At 44.1% G+C, this 26,468-nt stretch overlaps 1 protein-coding gene across 1 annotated transcript in view; it reads left to right on the top strand.

Annotated features, from left to right (window-relative positions):
• LOC121279225 (collagen alpha-1(XXI) chain-like) overlaps positions 1 to 26,468 on the top strand; it is a 182,488-nt gene that overhangs the window by 88,243 nt on the left and 67,777 nt on the right. Inside the window, exon 17 of the mRNA XM_041190265.1 lies at positions 10,822 to 10,875. Within this exon, the coding sequence (XP_041046199.1) occupies positions 10,822 to 10,875 (54 nt within the window). The remainder of the gene's footprint in view (positions 1 to 10,821; positions 10,876 to 26,468) is intronic.

Below are 26,468 nucleotides of genomic sequence, written 5' to 3'. Positions count from 1 at the left end.
ATGTCTGCCATTTTAACAGTGGGCCATAGGAACCCCAAATAAGTTTAATTTTTTTGAATAGATTTTAAAGGACTCCCTGTGGGACTAGGAGGAATGTGAAGGCTCCTCTTGATCCCACAAGGATACATTAGGTTTCCCACAAAGATTTACATTTATATCGGTCTTTAATTTCCCAGGATGCTGTGCTTCACAGTCAAAGTACTTTGGAATTTTTTTGTCATGTGAGTGAACATGGCAGACAATTTACACACAAGCTCCCACCAACAGCAATGAGATTAATGGCCATTTATCTGTTTTGTTGATGTTGGTTCATGGGTGCTTATTGACCAGCGAAATTCTCCAGCTGCTCTTGATGTGCACACACTAACACAGGTTATAGCAGGATACAAAGCACTTGACTATAGGGTTAAATCAGATGAGTACAAAGTGGACCAACATGTTTTCATCTCCGCTCCTACCGCAGAGGACACTTGGACAATGCAATCTAAAATATATTGGAATTGATGTGAACGTTTTAATGAAAGGAACACCTGTTGAATATGAAAATAAAAGCAAAATGCTGCGGATGCTGGTGATCTGAAATAAAAACAGAAAGTGCTGGAAAAGCTCAGCAGGTCTGGCAGCATCTGTGGAGAGAGAAACAGAGTTAACGTTTCGAATTCAATATAACTCTTCTTTGCAACTGTTCCGAAGACATGGGGCCTCCAGTTGAAATCAATCCTCTAGTTAAAATCTTTCCCATCTACTGGCATAATTGAATACAATAAATGACTCCTAATTATTGTATAGGGAGCTCTTGAATAAATTGTTCATCATGGTATAGAATTTAGACATGAAGTTTTTAATCACCTTATAACATTCTTGCTGAGGCAGAGAGGCCTACAAATTTCTAGATGACAGGCATCAAGAATAAATATTGTGAAAAGTGGTATGCCAAACAGAATTCCAGGTAACTAATAGTCAGAATATTTGTCTCCTACCACACATCCCACTGATCATGTTATCGATATAAACCAGGATTCAATACACACACATAGGGCTGGATTCTACCCTCCCTTTCTGGTGGTTTGAAGGTCAAAGGTGGAGGGGCGGGCTGGAGGAAAGAGGCTTGTAAGATCCAGTGGGAGGCCTGCCCGCTGCATACTCACTTGCCTCTGACCTGTATGAACTGTTGATCTTGGGGTTACAAGCCCAGTACCATAACCACTTGGCTATTTAGGCCAAGCGTCTGATCTGTATGAAATTTTACTTCGGGTGGTGGAGGCTCAATTAATGGCCACTTAAGGGCCTCCTCCCGCCCGCACTGCTATTTTACCTGGGGCAGGGCCAGGCCTTCTTCAAGCGGGTAGCCTGACAGCTTTAACTGCGCAGGCTGGCACTCCTCCCCGACCCCACCCTCCTCATAAGATCATACGTACCCCTTTGCCCTCCCTGCCTGGCTTCCCAAACCCAGCCTTCCACTCCTTGCCGAGGCCTGTCCACCATCCCCTTGCCGGGGCCTGTCCACCATCCCCTTGCCGGGGCCTGTCCACCATCCCCTTGCCGGGGCCTGCCTGCCTGTCCCGAACAATGCCCCGGACTTACCTTAAGTCCAGACTCCTCCTCTTTGTCGGGATTGCTTGTAGTCCCAGCAGTGGCCACCGCTTCCACCTGCTGTTGCTGACCTGGTGTCGCCATCGGATTGGCCGGCATCCCTCGAAGGCGGGACTTCCTCATGAGATACGAACAGAAGTCTCGCCTTAAAGCAATTAACACTGCTCTCAGGGATGCCGTCAGTACGGTGGGCAGGCGCGCCTCAGACTCTTCGGCCAGGCAGTCGGGGACCACAGCGCCCCATAAAATCCAGCCCGTACATCCAGATCGATTTAATGTCCGTCTTGGTAGCTTGTAGTTGAGTTATAATTTTGAACCTTGAGGCTGGATTTGGAGGTGGGCAGCGGGAAAAAAATTGATGCTGATGGCCTGTGTGCCAGTTTGCCGCCCGTGTTCCCGACACCAGCGATATTCATGTGGGTGGGGCGAGAGTGGGAGGAGGGCAGGCCAGCGAAGTGCCCCACGTCGATCAGCAGGCCAGCTGACATAGTAAAGGAGCTCATTCATTAGGAGCTCACCTTCTGCACGGTTGTAATTTTCAGGGAGGCATGCGGCCTTCAACAGACGTCTGCTGCAGACCAGCTCAATGTAGGCTAAGAGAGGGTCTCACTAATGTGAGAGCGTGCAGTTTGAAGTGACCCTGAAGGTGCTGAGCAGAGAGGTCCTACCCCATTATAGAAAGAATTCAATAATTTCAAAGGACGTGTCACCAGACTATCCTGTAAGGGGTTCCAGGCCTCTCACTGGCCTCTGAAACCTTAGCTTCGGACTGCAGTTACATTGATTGGATTTGTACCTCATCAACTTCCTTTGTAATGAACTGTGGTTTTCAACCCTGGCCCAATACTTTCAGTGGCAGGTTTCTGAATTTTTTTTTTCAATTGCTTTAATTCCTACCTAACAATTTCACTCTCCAGCTTTTGCTCCCTACCTGAACTCCTAAGGATTTGCTTCAACAGTTTTTCGGAGGCATTTCCTGGGATAGCTTCTAGGGCCTGGGTTCCTACAGGTGGGGTTTAGATATCTGGATAGTATTTTTTTTTTATACGATTGGTTTCTAGCATAAATCTTCCTTTCCTTCATGCCTTAATCCACAGCCTTACTCTTTTTAGGCAATCCCTCAGGATCGAGAATAACTTACTTCCACTCAAGTTCACTGGGTTCTGAGTTGGCTGATAAGCCCGATGCGCGATCTGCAAAACTCTGCATGGCAGGTGGCGCTTGAAGGGATGGGTAGTTGAGGTATTTTGGAGGTTTTGTGCATTCTCTGCCGCTCCTCGACTTCACTTCTACACATTCTCAATGAAGGCTTTCAAAGGGTTCAGTGCCCGCACCCCCCCCCCATCTCGGTCGGTTACAAGCCAGGGTCTCCCACGTGTCGGTGGGAATGTTTGACTTCTTCAGAGATACTTTGAGGGCATCCCTAAAGTGTCCTCCTGGGAGTTTCCTGCCACGGCCAAGTTCTGAGTAGAACAATTGCTTCCTGAGCCTGGTGTCAGACATACGAACAACGTGTCCTGCCCGGTGGAGTGATTAAGGCTTTGACACTGGGCAAGTTAGCTTGGATGGAGATGCTGCTGTTGGATCGAGTTGCCATTGGATTTGGAGGATCTTGCAAAGGCACAGCTGGTGGTACTCCAGTGCTTTGAGGTGCTTGCTGTAGGATGTCCAAGTCTCTGAAGCATATAGGAGCGCAGGGATCATTGGTGCCCAAGCAGTTGTGACCTTAATCTCGGGTTTGAGACCCTGATCCTCAAATACACTTTTCCTCACTTGGCCGAATGCTGAGCTGGCACATTGGAGGTGATGATGAATTTCATCAACTATGTCTACCTTTGTTGAGAAGAGACCTCCAAGATATGGAAAGTGGTCCACATTTTCCAGGGTCTCGTTGATGTCCTTAATTGATGGGGGTAGGGGTAGCATTGTACTGTAAATGCTGGTTGGAAGAGCACCTTAGTTTTCTGGGCATTTAGTGTTAGGTCCATTTTCTCAGTTTCTGAATGAGCACATACACAAGCATCATCTGCATACTGAAGTTCAATGACTGAGGTGCAAGCCATTTTGGTTTTGGAATAAGTAGTTTGAAAAGTTTTCCTCTAATCTTCTTACTAACCTCCAATTTTAAAAGCATTGTGAAAATCATTATTTTCCCAAAAGGACAGTAACTTTCCAAATCTCTTTTCTCTGCTTAAAAAAATTAAAAATGTTAAAGAACAAAATAAAATTTTGTACAAAAAATGTCCTTGATTCTATCAGGCAACTTGGAGGTGACGGTGCAGGTGTGGGGAGAGAAAGGCGTGGGAGGTGATGTATTGACCACGTTGGAACAGGGCAGAGTGAAACCATGGCAGGATGGTATTGTTAGCTAGCTCACTGAGTAGAAGCAATGGAGGAAGATGGAGTGACTAACCTTTCTGAGAGTCATGAGAAGTCAAGGGTGAAACCAGGAGGTGTCATGTGGCATGGGCTCAGTGATGTAGGATATTATTGGTGAGTTTTGACCAGGTCTTAATGCCTGAGTAGGATGCAAACCAGCCTGAATATGTAATTGAATCAGCACAGGGAGACTTGGAAAGGGACAGAGGAATTACATTGAGCAATTCATTGCCAGTGGATGGAAAGTGAGGTACAGCAGTTTTGAAAAATGTTTTTTTAGCTTGAAGAACAAAGTAGAAGCTTTAGAGAGAAGTAATACTAAAACTGTATGGTGCATTGTTCGGATCACTACCCAATACATGTTGAGTTTTGGTTATCATACCAGGATGAAGGCCTGTGCCAGGAATTTCCTTGGGGATTCTCCCAATTAACCACCGTAACTTCAGCAGAAGACAGATGAAAATCCTGGACACACGGTGAACGGGATTCCTCCCAAATTTTGGCACAAAAATACAGGGATGGAGTAGGAGAATTTCTGAAGAGATTCCTGGCGATACTTTCACAAGAAAGAGCACAGAAGGGGAGGTGGCAGCGAATCAAAAACTACTGATGTTATAAATCTGAAACAAAACTTGGGACTTGGGAGTCCTAGTCCAGGATTCTCTTAAGGTTAACTTGCAGGTTGAGTCAGTAGTTAGGAAGGCAAATGCAATGTTGGCATTTATTTCGAGAGGACTAGAATATAAAAGCTGGGATGTGCTGCAGAGGCTTTATAAGGCTCTGGTCAGACCACATTTAGAATATTGTGAGCAATTTTGGGCCCCGTATCTCAGGAAGGATGTTCTGTCCCTGGAGAGGGTCCAGAGGAGGTTCACGAGAACGATCCCAGGAATGAAAGGCTTAACATATGAGGAACGTTTGAGGACTCTGGGTCTATACTCGATGGAGTTTAGAAGGATGAGGGGGGATCTGATTGAAACTTACAGAATACTGAAAGGCCTGGATAGAGTGGATGTGGGGAAGATGTTTCCATTAGTAGGAGAGACTAGGACCTGAGGGCACAGCCTCAGAGTAAAGGGAAGACCTTTTAGAACAGAGATGAGGAGAAACTTCTTTAGCCAGAGAGTGGTGAATCTATGGAATTCATTGCCACAGAAGGCTGTGGAGGCCAGGGCATTTGAGTATATTTAAGACCGAGATAGGTTCTTGATTGGTAAGGGGATCAAAGTTTACGGGGAGAAAGTGGGAGGATTGGGTTGAGAAACTAATCAGCCATGATTGAATGGCGGAGCAGACTCGATGGGCTGAAGGGCCTAATTTCTGCTCCTATGTCTTATGGTCTTATGAAAGCAAAGAATGCAGGAAACACTTGGTAGGTTAGTCAGCAATTGTGATGAGAAGTTAATATTGTAGCTGTCGGCCATTACAGATCAACAACATTTACAGGATAAAGGGAAGGGGAAAACATGCACACATGAAGTATTTACCAGCAAAGCAGAGAATCATTAACTGACTTAGCAATATTAACATAGGACAATAAGGTACATAATGAAAGAATTTAGTTACATGTACAAGACACAAGAACATGTGAAATAGCTGAGGCAAGGGTGAGGCAAGTAGAAATAGAAGCTGGAAAATCTGATAAAGCAGGGCAGATTGGGTTCCAGCAACCCAGGACAAAGATAAAGCAGGTTGATACCAAGGATGCAAATTTGGCTGCCAGCATGGTGTTTTAATGGAAGATGCCCACTCCCAAACCTTGATCTGTCGTCCTCACCCCAATTTCTGGTATATCTACCTAACAGCACCAGTAATTCCTGCCAAAATGTAAAGAGGATGAGTTATGAGATATGATTAAGTAGGCTCAAAGTGGGTGACAGAATAATGATGGTTGAAATGGAAGGTGAAGTAAATCCAGATTAAAATGGAAAAGGATGCTGAGAAAGAAGGGCCAAAAGTTTTGAAGTTCAGGGTACCTTCTGATAAGTAGATCCTTTGCCAAATGGTGAAGTATGGAACTAAAAACAAATCCTTTTCTGATAGCTTGCTTAGTTACAGAATGCAACAATACATATGTCTGCCTCCTATCCACCACCTCCCCATGTCCCAGCAATCCCTCTTTATACATTTTTGAGCCGCGGTTAAAGCAAATTAGCTAATAAACTAATTAACCAATGATCAACCCCTTAAAGGGGCAAGTCCCTCTTTCTACTCCTTTGAGTAAAATCAAATAAACAAATTAACTAATAAACAAATTAACAGGCTGACAGCCCCAGACTCTCTTTATATTCTTTTGAAACCAATAAAACAAGATAAACAAATAAACTAATTAAATTGACGGACTGTTAACAGGGAACTGTAACAAAAAACAAAACTTGCAAAGGAAACTTCTGGAATCAAAATTGTTTTCCCAGGGCTGACGATGCATTCCAGCCTCTGCGGCACCCACCGATTGTGGAAGGCTGTAAGTATACCGGTGGACATCGCGTGCTCCCTCTGCAGGGACACCCGGGCATGAATGTAACCATAGAACAGCAGCAGACAGTCAGATGTAATGACCCTCCACGGTCTGCTGCCTGGACCTGTTAATGGCCACCTTGGCCAGAAAGTACTCCTCCTTCCTCTTTTGAGTAAGCCAATAAAATAAGCTAATTAACCAATTAACTAATTTAACAAATTGACAGCTACTTATTGGAGCACCGTAACAAAAGACAAATCCCTCTTTATACTCTTTTCTTTTGAGTACCGGTGAAAACAAAAACTCATTAACCAATAAAGAAAAGCAAATTAAACCAACTGATAGCCCTTTAAAGGGCACTGTAGCTAAAAGAAAATTTAAGCCCCCCTTTATATGTGCTCAAGATACTTAATCAGTCAAACCCTCCACTTGTTTGTCCTTAACCTTAACAATGCAATTAACATAAAACTGATACATTCGGGGAAGCTCTACTCCCATGCATACTTGTATGAGGCGCAGGCCACACAATCCCGGCCTAAGTGTTTTTGGAGTCTGGTTCTGAGAACACAGGGTTGCTGAATTATCTGTTCAGTGACAAGTAAAGCAATGCAGAGATCTGGAAAACCTTGTATATTCAGAGTATGCCTGTTAGTAGGATAAGCTTTGATGGGTGAATTGCATTTTCACACTCCCTTAAGCTCTTACCCGTACTGCTATTTCAGAATTTAGCTTGGTTTCCAATTGTTTCTGTTGGCATCAACAATTATCCTTTGAGTTATGACACAAAGACCTCTCACCTATTACCCTGTTATTTGGCTAGATTTGGAAGCGGAATGCTGTATCAAGCTGTAGATTTTTTTCCGTTTATTCGTTTACAGCAAGTGGGTGTCACTGTGGTGAGCTCCCTTCTTGAACCGCTACAACGCATTTGGTGTAGTTACACCCACAGTGCTATTGGGGAAGGGAATTCCAGGATTTTAACCCAACGACAGCGAAGAAACAACGATATATTTCTAAGTTGGGATTGCATGTGGCTTGGAGGGGAACTTGCAGGCGGCGGTGTTCCCGTACATCTGTCCTTCTAGGTGAAAGAGGTTGTGGGTTTGGCAAGGGCTGTTGAAGGAACCTTGTGTTTCTGCAGTTCATCTTGTAGAAGGTATACACTGCTGCCACTGTGCATCTTTGGTGGTGGAAGTGAATGTTTAAGGTGGTGGATGGGGTGCTAATCAAGTGGGCTGCTTTGCCTGAATGATGTCGAGCTTCATGAATGTTGTTGGAGCTGCACACATCCAGGTAAGTGAAGAGTATTCCATCACACTCCTGGAATACCCTCCACTTGCCTGGATGCATGCAGCTCCAACAACACTCATGAAACTGCCTTCAGCTATTTCTTGACATTACATGGGGTGATGCGAATTGGTTGAAGGCTGGCACCTGTGACAGTAGATACCTCAGGAGGGGGTTGAGATGGATCATCCACCCCAGCACTTCTGGCTGAGAATGGTTACAAATGCTTCAGCCTTGTCTTTTGCACTGATGTGCTGCGGCCCCCATCCCCCATCATTGAGGATGTGGATATTTGTTGAACCTCCTCCTCCTGTTACTTGTTTAGTTGTCCACCACCATACACGATTGGATTGTGCAGGATTGGAGAGTTTAGATCTAATCTGATGGTTGTGGGATTTCTTAGCTCTGTTTATCATTTGCTGCTTCCTCTGTCTGGCATGCAAGTAGTCCTGTGTTATAACTTTATGAGTTTGACACCTCATTTTTAGTATTCTTGGTGCTGCCCCTGGCATGTCCTCTTGCACTCTTCATTGAACCAAGGTTGATCCCCTAGCTTGGTGGTAATGGCAGAGTGAGGGCGGAAGGGGGGCAGTGTATGATGGGCCATGAGGTTACAGATTGTGGTTGAGTACAATTCTGCTGCTGTTAATAGCCCACAGCACCCCACGGTTGTCCAGTTTTGAGTCGCTTGATCTGTTCAAAATCTATCCGAATTAGCACAGTGGTAATGCTACGTAACACAATGGAGGGTATCCTCAATATGAAGCCAGGACTTCATCTCCACGAGGACTGTGTGGTGATCACTCTTACCAATACTGTCATGGACAGATACATTGAGACAGGTAGTTTGGTGAGGACGAGTCCAAGTATGTTTTTCCCTCTTGTTAGTTCCCTCACCACCAGCTGCAGACCCAGCCTAGCAGCAATGTCCTTAAGGATCCGGCCAGCTTGGTCTGTGGTAGTATTACCGAGCCACTCTTGGTGATGCACAGAGTACATTCCGTGCCCTTCCCACCATCAGCACTTCTTTTAATTGGGGTTTGACATAGGGGAGTACTGGGGACATGGTTGGTAGGTGGTATGCAGCAAGAGGTTTCATTGCCCACGTTTGACCTGATGCTATGGGACTTCATGTGGTCCGAGGTCAGTGTCGAGGACTCCCAGGACCCCTTCCTCTGGTGGGTCTGTCTTGCCGGTGGGACAGAACATGTCCAGGGCTGGTGATGATGATGCCTAGGACGTAAGGTATGATTCTATGCGTATGACTATGTCAGGTTGTTGCTTGACTAGTCTGTGAGACAGCTCTCCTAATTTTGGCACAAACCCCCAGGTGTTAGTGAGGAGGACTTCCCAGGGGTGGGTTTGCTAGGCTTCAGGGGGAACTTAGGAGTCAACCACATTGTTGTGGATCTGGAGTCATATGGTAAGGTAAGGATGGCAGATTAGTGAATCAGATGAGTTTTTGCGACAATGGACAATGGTTTTATGGTCACTATTACTGAGTCTAGCTTTTAATCCCAGATCCAGTGATGGCCTGATAGATTGCCTAAATGAAGCCTTCTTTTAAATTCCGTTCATGGGATGTAGGAGTCATTGGCTAGGCCAGCATTTATTGCCCATCCCTAATTGCCCTTGTTCAGGGTCAACTACATTGCTGTAAGTCTGGAGTCACCTAAAGGCCAGGCCAGGTAAGGGCAACAGATTTCCTTCCTGAAAGGTATGAGTGAACCAGGTGAGTTTTTACAACAGTGGTTTCATGGTCATCGTCGGACTTTTAATGAATTCAAATTGGGATATGAACCCAGGTCCTCACAGCATTACCCTGAGTTTCTGAAATACTAGGCCAATGACAATATCACTATGCCACCACCACCCCCTTGATGAAGACACATGTAGCCAGGAAAGTTTGGAATAGTGTATGAAAGGAAGCATGTTTGATTTAACCTTAACTGTTTTGAGATGAATGTAAAGCAGATGTTTGTAATGATCAGATGTTAAACGAAAAATAGACAAAGAATTCTTTGTTGTGTACACACTGTAAAACATTTTTGGACTCACAAAAATATGGATTACTAGTGCAAGATATTGTTTATCTGCCAAGATCAATGTTTTTATCAAGAAAAATTAAGCCAAATTCAGATGTGACCTAGGAAAAAAATCTGTGCAATAACTGAACACTTTATATGTGAATGAAAAATATACTTATTTTGTAACTATTGGCAAAATAAGGTTCTGAACTTCTGAACTGTCTTAATACACTTGACAGCTCCAATCCATCCATCAGTGTAATTATTCTGTACTTAGTAGAGCCATGCAATGTGTTTATATAAAATTACTGAGAACTGTTGGTAGCTGGTGTGCACAATTCACCTCATTCATACTGTTCTAACTTTGTAGAGGGAATATTTTTAAGGACAGCAGGGAAAAAATTAGCTTCATATGCCAGAAGTTCAACAGTCAAATGATAAAATAACCTTTGATTAGTAAGTTGAATTCTTTGAAAATGTTCCTGTTTATATTTGTATGTTCATGTTTATGTTTGTGTTCTCAAGTCTGAGTCCCACTCCAGAGGGTTGAACATAAAAATCAAAGCTGATGTACCAGTGCTGCACAACCAGAGGTGCCATCTCTGAAAAAATGTTAAACTGAGGCCCTGTCAGCCCTTCTGAGTGAGCATGGAGCCTTGAGCTCTGTTCCCTGCCTCTCCCTCCCAAAGATAATAAGAAGAAACATACGCCAGGCGTAAATGGGCACGACTGTGCTCAATATTGAAATTTTCCCTCATTGCTGGTGATCGACAAAATAACTGTGACATTTAAATAACTTGTGGGCTAAGGGGACATGCAAATACCTTCACTGGCTGTTCCAGGTGCTGACCGCAAGAGGAATGAACATACTTGTTCAAGGCAACCAGCCCGTACTTCCAAATTCGTGTTTGGGTCTATTTTAGAAAGTTTATAAAAGTCATTTTGAGAATTCTATCATGTCTGAATCTATTAAATTTGTTCCCTCATAATTGTTAAGAAAATAAATTGCTTTTTTTTGTGTACAATTGTTTTTCTAACCATAAGCAGTGACTCTTAAACATTTCTTCTTTCCTTCAGGGAGAAAGTGGTAATCCAGGTTTGCCAGGGAGAGATGGGCACCGTGGACCACTGGTAGGACTATAACTATCTCCGCTCCAATTGTTTAATTCCTCATTTGCTTTTTTTGTTCTCTCCTTCACTCCCTCCTCTGCACTCCTGCATCCAGTGGTTACCATTGTACAATTGTTCCCTTGGCGTCAGCAGTTCTTTGGTCATTTGCCTAAATGGCCATCCTTCATGTCTGAGCCTCGGTATTGAGTGTCATTGGGCGATTTGATTTAGGGAGGACTGGGGAGCACATTGACACTAGGTTTAATCATGTATTAAAGCAAAATACACACAAAGGCCAGAACCTTGTTGTAGCGTTGAGTGTCCCAGCGGTGGAAGACTTCTGGCCACAGATGAGATGGCTGGCCACATGCAATCACGTGGCGGCCAGCCAATTAGATGTTCTTGGATGAGGTGCCTAGCCAATGGTGCAGCAAGGGCGGGGAGGAAGTCAACGACCCCACCATGACCTCATGTGGTTGAAGGTCCAGGCCCTATTTAAAGGGCAGTCGGACAGGCATTCGTTCCCTGCAATCCATCAGCATCAGTCTGGCTGCGCGAGTGGATGACTTGACACCACAGCTGGTGCTAGAACCTTCTGATCTTTCTCCCCCAGGATATCCTCAAATTTTGCTACCATCTGCTAATTTTTTTGTGCACCCCCGCTGTGGAACCCACAGCTTTCTGACTCCGAGGCGAGAGGGCAACCAACTGAGCCACAGCTGACACCACAATCTTTCGCAATAAGTGTGCAATTTCAATTTTATACGAATATCAGTTTTAAAGCAGTTGTTTCCCTCTTGCTCGTAAGTTCTCTTTAGTGCTCTCTTTGGTGCCTGTTTACAATTTGTAATGTGTATAACATCAGATTATACAGTCCAGGTGGCTGGACGATGTTGGGAACTATTTAATACAAATAACGAAGGGTTGGCTTATTGACGACGAATAATATACTTTTGCTAGTGATCAGAACTTTTTGCATTTCTTTAACGGTTATCCAGAGCTACCCCAAAGGAAAATAAAACAGTGATTTCAAAAACATAACTTGGAGCCTGAGATGATGAGTATTTGGCAGTGTTTTATCTGATGGGCTATAGCTGAAGATAAAATAAAGGACACACGTGAAAATGCAATCATTGCTACTTTGCTCAATTCCACTGGGGTTAAACCAGACCTTTTACCGTACTCTGGGCTGGATAGATTATGAACTGGCATTTAGCCTTCATTGTCAATTCCAATTGGCTACTAAAGCTGTCGAAAGACCATTGTTGACTTCCGCCTGAAATGGATGTGAATCAGCAGCGTGACCATATTGTTCTCTTGAAGCTGGTATCAATAGGATGTCCAAGCTGCCACTAACACCCTCCAGCCCCGATTTTCAAATCCCTGCCTCCTGCTTTTTAATGAGATATGGGACGCTGTCAGTTGAAATACACCTTCATCCCTCATTTATGTTTTTATTGATTTATTTATCAATAGCGATTTTGTAATTCTATCCAATCAGGATTTTGAAGATCTATGAGCAGGACCAGGCGAGGTTTCACAGGAGTAATTTTGTGAAATGGTGCTGCAGTCAAGTAATCATGGCTTCTGGGAATGCATTTCAGGGAGCGATTTTAACTCTGTGTGTCTGATGGAAACCGGGCATATGAGAAACTAAAATTACACAGGTTCCATACCCATGCTGGAGCCACCAGGAGCTGACCATTTCAGATTTTCACATGCTCATTTTGACAGGAGTCAGGGATGTCTACCCAAAACCAACGGGTCCCTTCTTTACATGGGCATGTCTGAACTTGATGACATCATCAGGACTCAACTGCAATTTTAACTCGATGGCCTGAACAGTAAACTGCTGTGGCATTCCCAGCCGATGAAGACAGTGGTGAAGAGGAGCCAGTGGCAGCATTCACTCACTGCTTCCCTACTCTTTTGCTGAATGTTTCTTCCTCTTTTTAATCTCTCTTATTTCTTTAATCTTCTCTTCCTTTCTTCCATCCATCCTAATTTTCTACCCCAGATCCTGTACCTTTGCTGGTGTCCCCAGTTTCGCTTTTGGAATTCAATACTGTTCCTCACCCTCCCAGTCATGGAAAGAGAAAATATGGGTACTTTATTAAGAGAGAGGACCATGCTTACTGCAAACAAGAAGATCATGTTAAATACAGGGAATTGTAGCTTTGATAGAGCCATTCCATTTGTTTTACACTTGGCTTATTTGACAACATATTCTTCTTCTTGAGCTAAACTCGCAATGTCCTATTGTGACATACGTTGTGAATCCATTATTTTGCAGTTATTTTGTCTATCTATGTCGAGCTTTTAAAGTTGTGAAAGTTCCTTTCATTTTTCGATTCGATACCAATCAGAGTTGACCAGCTCAGTTTGAATCTGAACAAAACTGGGCAGTTAACTGTTCCATGCTACATTCTCCGTGGGAACGCCTCCACCAATCAGAGTCCACTTGCCAATCAATCAGCGCTCTCTTCTCATGCAGTATGAATTGTTCTTCCCCCATTGCAGTTGGTAATTTCTTGCGAGCTATTCTGATGGATGCAAGATGAAAAGCTTTGATAACGTCTCTTTTTTCAGCAATATTCAAGTTCTGTACTCCTAAACCACTATTTATCAATCTTTCTTGTTTGTAAACCTTTATAATTCTTTGAGAGTGATGTTCCTAGTGACTATTGACACAGTGACATTTCCTTTGGTCTGATAGATTGTTTTTTATTCTTTCATGGGATGTGGACATCGCTGGCTAGGCCAACATTTTTACTGCCCATCCTTAATTGAGAAGGTGGTGGTGAGCTGCCTTCTTGAACAGCAACAGTCCATGTGGTGTAAGTACATCCACAGTGATGTTAGGGAGAGAGTTCCAGGATTTTGCCCCAGCGACAGTGGAGGAATGGCGATATAGTTCCAAGCCAGGGTGGTGTGTGGCTTGGAGGGAAACTTGCAGGTGGTCTTGTGCCCATGCATCTGCTGCCCTTGACCGCCTAGGTGGTAGAGGTCTCGGGTTTGGAAGGTGCTGTCAAAGCAGTCTTGGTAAGTTGTGAAGTGCATCTTGTAGATGGTTCGCACACTGCTGCCACTGTGCACAGGTGCTGGAGGGAGTGGATGTTTAGGATGGTGGATGGGGTACCAATCAAGCAAGCTGCTTGGTCCTGGATGGAATCGAGCTTCTTCAGTGAATACATAAAACGATATTTAACCTTGAACAAGCAGATGTAAAATTAAAAGCTTGGAAGTTGAGCTATTTTTATATGAACATTTAAAAAAACATAGGTTAGCACATCTGTTAAACTAAAGGATAAAGGAGTTCTAACATGTTTGCCTTAAGCGTTCCTGTAATTTTGTACAGTAGAGATAATTCTGTGATCTCAGCTGCAGCATGCAAGCCATATCCACAGCGAGATTGGACTAGAATATTGTAGCTCTGGATCTTATATTCATGTTTCTGTTAAGGACACCTCCCAATTGGAAGTATGGGATTGCAGAATCACCCAACTGTGACTTCCATGCTACAACCAACAACAATATTTTCCTAAATTGTCTGGATGTCTTATGCCTAATTTACACTGTCCTGCCAAAACGTTAAATGTCAACCTCTGCTCTGTTCCCAAGTATTTGATTCTTCAACTGGGCAAGGTGTCTGGAATTTCCTGGGGGGATCTCCTGCTATAATTTTGGCAGAAGTTAGGGAGAAAGCCAAGTGAAACAGCATAAGCAATTCTTTAGGACATTTCTCCCACCATGCCCAAGCACAGGACCCCTTTTCCAGTGCTCTCAGATATTACAACACCCCTCAAACTCTCTCCCCTCCTCAGACTCCTGCAGCCCCCTGACTCCCGTGTCCCATGACCCCAAATCGCAGCCATCCCAGTTAAGTAATTTTTAGAATATTTATGTAAATAATTGCATGTATTGTTTTGACGTCAATGACCAGATGCCACACTTTGTTAGAGAATACAAAACAGTCTTCAAAAATGAAGCTAGATTTTGATCTTCAGCCTGAAACTTCCCAAAGTGAGTGTTTTCCTGACCAAATAACAATTAAACCGGGGTCGGGATTTTCCACTTTGGGCCTAAGTCCCGTGGCTGGGGGAGGAAAGTGGGAGCATTTCCCTCCCTGGAGCTCAGCAGGAAATCACTCCAAATCGCACGATGCTGGGCTCATTAATTATGCAGCCGGGGGTTTTCTGACATTTTACGTGATGGGGTGGGCAGGATGTCCCACACCCCACCATCATATCCAGATGCCATATTTAAAAGGCGCCCAGGCAGCTGGTGCTCTTGCCGAATCTGTAGGAAATGGCCCGGAGACAGCAAACTGCACCGGCACCCAGATTTAGCGACACGTCCCTGGAGATACAGCTGAATGCAGTAGAGGAGAGGAGGGACGTCCTGCACCTCAGGGAGGGAAGGAGGAAGCAAATCTGTCTGACCGACCCTGCATGGGAACAGCACACAACAGTGGACAGGCCTGCAGTGCAGGCAAAGAAGCAGTGACCTCATCCGCTCCGCCAGGGTAAGTGAACCCTCAACTGCTCCAACTTACCTCACAAGGTAGGAACTGGGTGATGGGCCTCAGAGGACAGGCAACCATCGGTGCTGCCCTTGCATAAAGGGCTTCTCAACGTGAAGCGCTGAGGTCTTATTGTCATACTGCCGTCCATCTAGTCTGCAGGTGCAGAGGCAACTGCGAGTCTCTGACCCTGCCACACAGGGAACTCATTTTGTGGAAGGCGGTTGGGGGGGGGTCTGGCGTGTGGACACCAGCAAGTGCAACAGCGGCTACGCCTCTGCCTCCTCATGTCCGTTCCTTCTACGCGCATGAGCTCAGCGCTCTGGAGGGTGCTGCCACAGAACCCTAGTGGTCTAGCTGCAGTGGAGCTTTCAGATGACATACACTAGCCAGAGCGTCACTGCTCTCGACTGGCAGCATGTGTTCGGCATCTATATGGCAAGTGCTCTCAAAGCATTTTCTCTCCTTGTGCAAGACAAGTTGATACACATCAAGTGCGAGAGAGAGAGAGGGGATATGAGGGTGCTTGGCTATACTCCGACACCTGGCGCTTCGTGAAGAACGGGCTACCGAGTGGGCAGGGGCAGATCAGGATGGGGCAAGTGGAGGTGGCGAGGTTGGCATCCAGCCTAAGGAACAAAGCTAAACATCTGTACTTAGAAACCTAAGGCTCACGCGTGGTGCCATGTTGGAGGCACCCCATGCAGTCACCCGCTCCCTCCTCATGCAATTGCAGGTGCCACCAAGAAGAGGGTGAGACCAGACCCTGAGCCCGAGTGCACCACATCCGGCAGCCCGCCGATGAGAGAGAACAAGGCGTTTCACCTGTAGAGCTGTCACAGCAGTCACCTGCAGTCACCTGCACCAGACCAGGGACACACACCTTGGTGGATTCAAGAGTTAGTTCAGGCAGGGTGTCACACTCTGGTGGTCACCACACGGCAGGAGGAGGAGGCAGGGACGGCCAAGCTCACTGGCACTCGGAGGACTGCGGAGGAAGAGGCCCCTGCAAAGTCGCAGTCAGATGACGAGTCTCTGGGAGCGATCCTACACAGGATGATTGACATGCAGCAGGAGGCGGGGAATCTTCAGGCACAGATGTCGGAGGCCCTCAACAGAATGGACCGTGAGGTGGAGGAGTCTGCCTGCCTGTTCTCAAATGAAGTGGTACTGACCTGTGCACGCAGTGGGTCTCCATGGACAGGGTGGGATGCGCAGACATGCATTCCATCGTAGTATCCATGGGCGAGACTTCACTGTGGCTACGTGGGATGGTGACAGGGCACCTTGACCTCCATCCAGGCGCTCCTTCCCCTCAAGAAGTCAGGCAGGGGCCCTTGGGTACATAAAGAGAAGAGGAGTGGCCGGCAGACACCACTGAGACTTCCACTCAGGACACCCGGAGGGTGTGCAGCCCTTCGGAATCCCCTCAGTCTCGGCTTCTGAGTGGAGAGGGTGCAGTTGCGCCAAAGCAGGAGCCCCCAAAGTAAGCTTCCCACCCTCCAGGCCTCGCGGACACAGAGGATGCCCGCCAAAGTCATCAAGGACAACAGGGCATAGTGGTGAGCAGGCTAGCCCCCACCCCTGCTGCAGAGGTTGGGGGAAGCAACTAGATGCGATGGCAAGGTATGCAAAATCAAGAAGTTCTGATTTCACATGTGATCACATGGGTGCACTATAATTGTTTAACGCTCGTACAGCTTTGTAAATGGACTACAATTTCACTTTAATCGGGTCTGATGTGGCTTCATTGCAATTCTTACTAATAAGCCTGTGCCTCCATCTTCAGGGGTCACCCCAGGCTGGGTCTATGTCTTCCAGAATCATGCATATGCAGTGGGAGCAAAGTATTTGCCAGGGCCCTTGCGAGCAATGTGCAAGAAGCCTCCCATGCAAGCTGATCATTTGCACTTCACGCATTCATCTATTCCAATGTCCTAGCTGTTGTAAGCAATGTTGTAAGTACCACATGCTGGGGTTCCCCTTCATTTATCCAGTTGATATGACTTGCAGCTCCACCCACCCCCGATGAGCCACTTCCCATCCAGCATCTCGAGATCTCTACCATGAGGCTCTGGATAGTTGCGAGCGGCCATGGTTCGTGTTACATTCGAAGTGCAGCCCAATACCTTTACCCCCTCACCCTGTCGCGACCTGCCATTATCCCACCCTGACAGTCAGGATCGCAAACTCCCGCCATCTGGAAACTGATTTTACAGTTCCTGTGTGATTGTCCACCTCTGCCCGCCACGACTCACGCCGGTGGAGGGAGTTGACGATCCCATCCAGGAACTCAGAAAAGGTTGGTCACCAGTGGAAAATAGTTAAGTGAGCTGCTACAATTATTATCCATTGCATTAAACTGACTGTACACTGTACAATGCCCCACTGACCTCTTGTACAGGTAGCTCTGACCCCGTAGACAAGCAAGACTCCTTCCCCCCCCATAATAATATCGAAAGGCAGGATGAAGGGAGGAAAATGTACCTTTTTAATCAATCCTGTGATATTGGAAATGAGGCATAGGTCAGTCAATACCTTTACCCCAACAGTGCTTACACTGTGTGTCACTGAAGATGTGGTAGACTTTTGCCATTTAGCGGTTATCAGCCGGCTTTGCATGTTCGGCACCATTACCACAAAGTGAATCCATCAGAAATTCTCTCCTCTGCAAATCAAACTGAATGTAACTATAGTCAGACTTCAGGAATCAGAGAAAATTGACATTCAAATAGAGAAGGATTTGTATCTTTGAATATGCAGGGGGCTGTGCAGTTGTATGAAAATTGCATCAATCGGGGCAGGATCCAGTTATAGTGGGTCTCCTCCTTTTTCTCTTTGTCTGATCTGTAGCGTAATGGGTTAATAATTATGGTGAAGAGATAGTGTTGTGTATGATGATGTAACAGTGAGATCAGCAGCCATGTGCTAGAGACTATTAGAAAGAGGGAATAGCCTGTACAAAAGAGAGAAGCTTATCATGTATGTCGTGTAAATAAAGTAATTTTGAAGAAACCTACCTGAGTTAGATCTAAGTCACTCATGAGTAAAGAAAAACCTTCCCAGTATAGATTAGGCCACAAGTTAAACCACTAAACATGATCTAAGCTCTGCCAGACCTGTGGGCAGATGTTTCTTGTTCCAGGTCACCTACGTGTATGAACATTGCGGGATCCATCAAAGTCCTACCACTTCTGTTTCCCTAGCTATGCACTCAGCGTGAAACAGGGCCATGTGCAAAGGCACACTAGCAGACCAGTGGATCCTTGTAGTATTTGTGGAGATTTTCTTTCTAAAGGCCAGCTTCTCATAGTAATTGATTGCAGAGCAAATGAATGCCTTTGGTGTAAACAGCACACTTAAAATTAATTTTAACAAAATAGCTCAGATATATTTAATCAATTCACCAAGGCTTCTTCGACAGGACCTTCCAAACCTGCAACCACTACCACCTAGAAAGACAAGGGCAGCAGATAGATGGGAGCACCACCACCTGGAGGTTCCCCTCCAAGTCACTCACTATCCTGACTTGGAAATATATCACCATTCCTTCACTGTCGCTGGGTCAAAATCCTGGAACTCCTTTCCTAACAGCACTGTGGGTTTATCTACACCACATGGACTATAGCAGTTCAAGAAGGCAGCGCACCATCACCTTCTCAAGGGCAACTAGGGATGGGCAATAAATACTGGCCCAGCCAGCAAAGCCTGCATCCCATCCCCACCCTACCTTATCTGCTTCCCATTCCAGGAGGTTTTCACAGGGCTATGGTATAATATGTTAATTGGGAACTACTGCAGTTTGTATTATAGTGTGCCATATGTATAAAGTTAAAATTTCGATTTGGATAAGAATAAACATTTAACTTAACACTGCTTCATCAGTGAAATGTGGCACCCATGGGGACATTCATAAGTTATCCCACTCATCACATCAGTATAACTATTGTTAATATTGTATTGTATAAGAAGGATTACCTCTTAAATTTCCTGTGAATCATAAATTTCAGTTAATGTCAACAGTGACATTTATGAGAGGTTTGGGTTACTGGATACTGCTGAGTAATGAGACCTAACTATCAGTCGGTTTATAAATCCACATGATTTGGATGAAAAACGCACTTTCACTAAGAATTGCTATTGCCATATGTTTAGTTTACGGAAAAATGATTTTTCATTTTTATAAATAGTGGATGCGCTTGACTGAAATGCTATTTTAAAAAAAAAGCCACAGAATGATCGGCCAGAATTTGCTGCCAAAATAATGCCCAGGCGAATGGTGCTTCCTGCTGTTTATGGGTAAATGCTACAGTAACTTCAGGTGAGGGGCAGATGTGCGGTTAAATGTGAATATCCAGAGCTTGTTGCTGGAGTCGTACCGCTCTGCTCTTAGCTTTAAAAAAAACGGCCTCTTGCCATAGGCCCCCTTTTTTTTTTAAGGAACTTGGTGTGTTTGGACACTAAACACATGACAAAGTTAAATCTTTATCATTACAGGCATAAGTAGCTTAATAAGTCTTTATGCCTAAATCAACAACATTTGGACAGGATTTTTGGAAGCTGGTCGGGTCAGGAACTGATACAGATGGCCATGTAATTTCACACTGTTAGCCGGTGTGCCAGTTCGCCAGCACCATCCGTTTTCAGGAAGGCCAGATCGAGCGTAGCATGCGCAAGCAGCAGGTAACATGTTAAGTTGGTTAAAAGGCCAATTAAGGACATCGTTCAGAGGCTAACTGGAGTTTTCCCCCCTAACAGGAGCACGGCAGATGCCTGAAGGCTGCCCCTCTGTGGCAGACCACAGGGCCAGCGCTCCATGATGTCCTTAAAGCCAGTCCCCCCCCCCCCCCCCCCCCCCCCCCGTCCCCCCCCCAGCCCTAAGGGTCTACCTGCTTACAGCTGTGGCCACAGGCCAGCCTGTGGAGCTTTCTTCCCTCCACAGTGGGTAGTCTGGCATCTGTGGCCATCTTTTAATTTCAAATATTTTTAACTGCTGAAAAGGCGCTTCAAGATGGATGGTCCCTTACCTGCAATGGCAGTTTCTTCCATGCTGGAGACCTCCTATTGACCCTCGAGCTTTGAAAATCCACCCACCATACTTATTGGACAGTGAGTACACTCTTTGGCCACTAATTGGCTAACCCAAGCAAAATTGATGTCAGCACCCACACTTGACCCCAACATTGGGGTCCTGACCCAAAATGGAAAACCCTGTCTTCTAAAAGTGAACAAGTGTGGAGTTTCATTCCTTCAGGTTGTGATTTTTTGTGAGGTGAGTTTAAAAAATATTACATTTTAAATTTCTTCAACTACTTTTTCTTTCTGTCCCTTTTTTTTCTCTCTCTCTCCCTTAATCCAATCTTTATCTTTCCTCTCTTTATTTCTCTGTTGGTTGCCTTGTTCACTCAGGTCCCAGACGCTTTGTTTTTGTCACTGCACCATTAACAATTTGCACTTTCAGCTGCTTTGTGGGAAAATATTTTGGGCTGAAGGGTGTGGGAGTGGGGGCAAGTTGAACACATGCCATTAGATGCCCTTCTATAACACATCAATGTTTAAATGCTGTCCTGGGCTGAATTGACCAGAGTGGAATAATTTGCCATGTGCTCAGTTAGTTAGAGATTTTCTTCTGCAAAAAAAAAGCCCTAAAAATTGTTGGACTCTGCTGAACAATGAGACTGACAGTCTAACTCGTTAACCAACAAAATTTAAGGTTTAACAGTGAAACAGGACAGGATCCGACTCTCCCTCTTACCCACCGCTCGCACAGATAGTGCCGAGTGCCTTAATTGGCCGGCCCATGTAAAATGGCGGCAATCGGCTCCGCACTCGTTCTCAACCAACCCGCCCAACGTTCAGAAAATTCTCCCCAAAGTTTCCTACTGACAACTGCTGACTCTAAAGCAATTACACTCTCTCTTCTATCTGAATTCGGATTTCTACTTTAGCCATGATATTCGTAGCAGCCCTTTTATTTTTGAAGAATTTTTGCTCATTGTTTTATTACTGCAATCTCATCCATAGTTAATGATATTTAATTGTTTTCTGATTGAGAAACCATGATGAAGGCTCTTAGTGCAGGATTATTATCAACAATGAAGTTAAAACAGAATTTAAGGCAATTCAGGAAACTACATTTCGGAAAGATGGCACACTGTGACTTTTAAAACCTAAGGATTGCAAGAGTGAAGTAGGGGAAGATAGATCTGGGGGGTAAAGAGTCCCTGCATTTTAAGGTCCTCGAATGATGCAGATGCAATTACAGTAATCCGCCAATTATTGCCTAAGCTCAGGACAATTAAACATAACATCCCTTTAGAAAAATATAGCTATTAGACATTAAATCACACAGAATTTAATTTAATGCATATGTGGTGACAACAGCAGTGTCATGACATCCAAACCAAGCCTCTTGAAGAACACATGTTTATTATCAATCATCAGGATTCTAGTGGCATTAAGTTATTTCTGAGTGTGCAAATGTGATAAAACGTTTATTCTTTTCCATTTTGGATTTCATTTGAAAATTGCAATCATCAATGCAAAATACACCAAAGCTGCTATTGGGTTGTCAACTTGATCTCCATCGAGAGCAAACCTTTCTTCAGACTGCTTTTAAGTCAGTCACTATGGTATTTAATCACAACTACCTAGTTGTGAATTCAACTCTCAGGAGAAAGTTCCCAGTGGGTACATATTAAAAGTATTCATTATCCCAGCAGGAGTGTCCATATTCTTCAAATATCAACTATGGGCTATGAGCTTGGTCAAAATGGAATTGTTACACAGGGATGTTAACAAGTGCAAGAAAATTATTATACAATGGAATTTCAGCCCTACCATTATTAACTGTAGTGAACCACTTTTAAGAATTGGAATGAGACATATTTTCCCCTTAGTGGTGAACTGTTAATTTGAATTCACTTTCTTGTTGCTAGTGGCAACCCTGAGAAGTAGCTTTTTCCCAAGCAATCGCAAACTTTTCATTAACAAGTTTTGACCACAGGCAGACTGTGCAATGTGCGATGTTTAGGCTGGCATTATGGACGTTCTGCATCAAGGAAGAAAATTACAGTTGCAGTTGCATTTTTTTAAACAACCATATGTGCTCAAGATCACACATGCTTTGTTGTTTCTCCTTTTGTATGGCCCTGCATTGTAAATGGAATGAATTCCATTTGTCATACTGATACTGTTGTTGGGACTAGTACCAGACTAGTACCATCCAATACTGGAATGCCAATATCAGCACCTAGAATTGGTAGGGATGGTACTCAGCTTTATTGACATTTAATGTACCCACAATGAAAGTCAATGGAGTGGTCAATGTTCTCTTCGAAAGACCTGACAAGGTGTCTCTCTGAAAATGTACAATTTCTGTTTACAGTTATTTATACCAGCACCAGTAGAGATTGTAGCTGGTGGTAAAGTGTTGACTGTATCCACAGGGGAATTATTTACTGTCCAGTGACATCTAGAGGGAGACTCCTGTGGTTCCAATAGCTCACCATTCGAACTCATCACCTCCACAATGGCAAAATGGCTTTTTACTAAGGGAATTAAAATTTGAAAAGTCTACTCGTGGCCTACAGATCAAAGCAAAGGGCTGGGTTATCACCAATCCATTACTATATTTAACAATTCCAGTCCTTAGTGGGCTGCCAATCATGATGATGAAACTGTACCTCATGGATCATTTTCAGCAGGAGAGAGAAAGGGAAATAAATAAAGTTGCCTAATTAAGAAGAAAAATTAATGGATTGTTGCCTGTACTATGGCAGGAGCCTAGAGTTTAAAATTACTTTTAATTTACCTAAGGTCTACACACCTTCTCATTGGACACTCTACCTACCCACTGCAAAAGAATGAGAATAGAATAAATATTCATACATTTATTTAACCCCAGTCCTAATTTTTGAACAATACAAGAGATCAACTCAGTTTTTGTCCTTTTACTAAGAGTTGGGTGTATGGAGTTGAGCTTTTGCTCCTTGCGGCCCCACGAAGGAAAGTAAAAAGTGTTTTAGCTTGAATGACCTTGTCGGACTCTGATCTTCTTCTGGCAGGCCTTCAACTGGTGGGAAAGCTTCCCTGCTCCAGCTTGAGTTAAGGTTGGATTAAAGGCCATCATCTAAGCCATTCTGCATTTTTAAAGAAGGACCCCACTGGCTTTGGGTGGTCAGACCAGCCGCCTATCCTGAAAACGCTTTTGTCGAAAAGAAATGGCAACAGTAGGATCCGGGTGAGACATTGTCAGATAAGACAGTCGTCACATTTTTGACTACTTTTCTGCCCTGTCCTGCCCAGCAGGTAGGGTTAAAATTCCTCCCCTTGCCTCCTCCCCATCTCCCCATGTACAGTGAACAGTTTGATCAGCAACCTTCCCCCACATTCAGTCATTGGGGAAAACATTCAGCAGTTAGTGATCTATTGACTTCCTGTAGCCATACGTTCTAGTCATTATTTGGCTGAAATAGCCAGGATATAATATTTCATAATTGCTACTGCTTTTGGCAGGCTTGGTAATGAATTTTCAAAGTTCGATTTAATTGAACAGAAGGAGTAAGTGGCTGATGAAAGCAGTGTAAGTTATAGAAAGTCAGCATTCTGTCAACTATTAAAATACTGACTTAACTATTAAAACAAATGTCCATAATATTTTAATATAATGCATCTTTTTGAATAAAAAGCTTTTTTTCTCCTCTGGCAAAGTTCCCGTACATCTGTTTGTATCGTACGATTTGTAGCATAGCACCTGACAAAATAATATGCAGTGAAAAACCCCCACTCCCTCTGTTTATAATGAGTGCTCATAACCTGGTCACTTAAGTTCTATTAAATAACAATAAAAATCACTCTTTGCCTGTCTCCCTTGGCGCTTTCACCTTTCAGTTAGAAGATTGTAGTTTAAACACCAGGGTTTTGGTACATTATCCAGCATGACACTTCTGTGAAGGAAGAGGTATGTTTCCAAAGGTATCTTTGAGAGCTCTGACTGCTCAGATGATTGTAAAAGATCCCAGCACAACTTGGAGAGCAGGCAGTTCTCTAGATGGCTTGGTCAAGATTCCCCCCTCAACATCACCACCATAAACAGATTAACTGATCATTCATCTCATTTGCTGTTTGTGCAAACTCGATGTACACATTTAACCTACCTCGAAATTTGCTTATGTAACAACAATGGTCGTCCTTCAAAAATAATTGATTGGTTGTGAAGCACTTTGGAATGTCTTGCAGATGCAGATATGTAAATGTCACCTGTTTCTTTCACTGAGGCAACACATGCTTGCAGAGTGGGTGGGTAAATAGCAAGTTAAATTCAATTTGGCGAAGTGTAAAGCGGTCCATCGTAGTATCAGGAATAAGGAGGCCAGTTGCTCCTTGGAAGGTAAGAAACTGAAATTGGGTAGAGCAGCAAACAGATCAAAAATTACAGTAGACAAATTGTTAAAGGTAGCAACATACATTGATAAGGCCATAAAGAATGGAACCAAAATACAGGAGTTCATTTCTAGAGGAATGGCAGACAAGAACAAGATAATGGGCGGAATTTAATGCCCTCTCCCGTAGCAGGTTTGGTGGTGGGGGAGCATTTAATCAGGCGGTAGGGTGGCAGGTGGGGATCCCACCGCTGATTGAGGCACTTGAGTGGGCAATTAACCCCGCAGTGAGCAGGGAGCTCACCCTGGCATGTTTGCTCGTGGGCCCCCGGGGTGGGGGGGTGGAAAGGGTCCCTCATTCAAAGGCACTCAGTATCTAATCGAGGGACCTGGCACTGGGAAGCGGGGTCCCCTGAGAGCCACCTCGTGTCCTTGCTGCTGACCTCCCCCCAAAACCTTTGTTTTCTTTACGTTCCACTTATTCTGATAGAATTTTTCATGATTGGCCTTCAACAAGCACTAAACAGTTCTGGACAAAAGTAAACAGATTTGTTATTATTGCTGTCGGTCTTGCTCGCCAATTTCCTCTCGTTTTCAATTTATAATACTAACACAGAGTGCAAGACATGGCCCTCACATTCTAAGCTTCAATATGGATTAAGGCAAGGGTGTGGGAAACCACATGTCTTTTGTTTAAGCACTTTTCGGGTTAATTTCAATCTAAGTCTCTTGAACTATTGGAAAGCTACTCAAAGTACCTTTACTTGATATTGTTAGTAAAACATTGTGGCTCTGAACTTTTTATACTTACAAAATTTAAAATTCTACAGAAGAAAACATCTGTTATCCCTTTTCTTGGAGGCCTCAATCCTGTTTTGGATTTCATTTTTTTTCTGAGCTATGTTCTGCCAATAATTCCAAACCGATATACCACTTGAATGTGAAGTTCATTGGTACCACATGAGAAGTAGTTTGCAATTTAGAAATTGAAGCACAACGAAGTGGTCACTTTTGCAAGTAATCCTACAATTTGCTGCCTCAATTAATAACATTTTAGTAAACTAGATGTTTCAGTCAGGTCATTGCCAACTTTTGAAGTTGCTAAATGCTGGAGTTATCATAACAAATTAATAAAAACTTAAAGCGCATCAAGTCCTTCTTGCTTTATCTATTAAAACACTGGCCTAAATTTTCTGGTCCCACCTGCCACGGGAATTGTTGTGAGTGGGACAGAAAATTTGACAGACCAGCAAAAGGTCTGTGACTTTGGGAATCCCATCCATTATCGGTTAAAACGCTTAATAAAATTGTCTTGAATTATACATTATTTAAAATGTTTCTGACAAACGGGTGGTAGTAAAAGTAAACAAAAGCATTAATTAGAAGTTTTGCCGAAAATAGGTACATGTGGAAGCTTCTCGTCTTGCACTCATTAGGACACTTAGCAAGAATACCGATGTAAGGGAAAACATTATGCCTGTTTCAGCTAAACAAAATAAGTGACTGCCGTTCTCTGACTCATTTCTCAGGGCAATGCCTTGACCAATCGGGGTCAAGCTTCCTGGTTTAAATTTCAAACAATGCTCAACAGTTAACTGTCAGTCACCATTGATTGGTGCATTCCCCATGGCAATGCCTCTATCAATCCGAGGCCACTGGCCAAGCAATCAGCACTTTCTTCTCATAGAGTAAATAGTTGTTGTTTTCCC

Source organism: Carcharodon carcharias, chromosome 6 (assembly GCF_017639515.1).
Source record: "Carcharodon carcharias isolate sCarCar2 chromosome 6, sCarCar2.pri, whole genome shotgun sequence".
Classification (NCBI taxonomy): domain Eukaryota; kingdom Metazoa; phylum Chordata; class Chondrichthyes; order Lamniformes; family Lamnidae; genus Carcharodon; species Carcharodon carcharias.
This window is presented reverse-complemented; position numbering and strand designations above follow the sequence as displayed.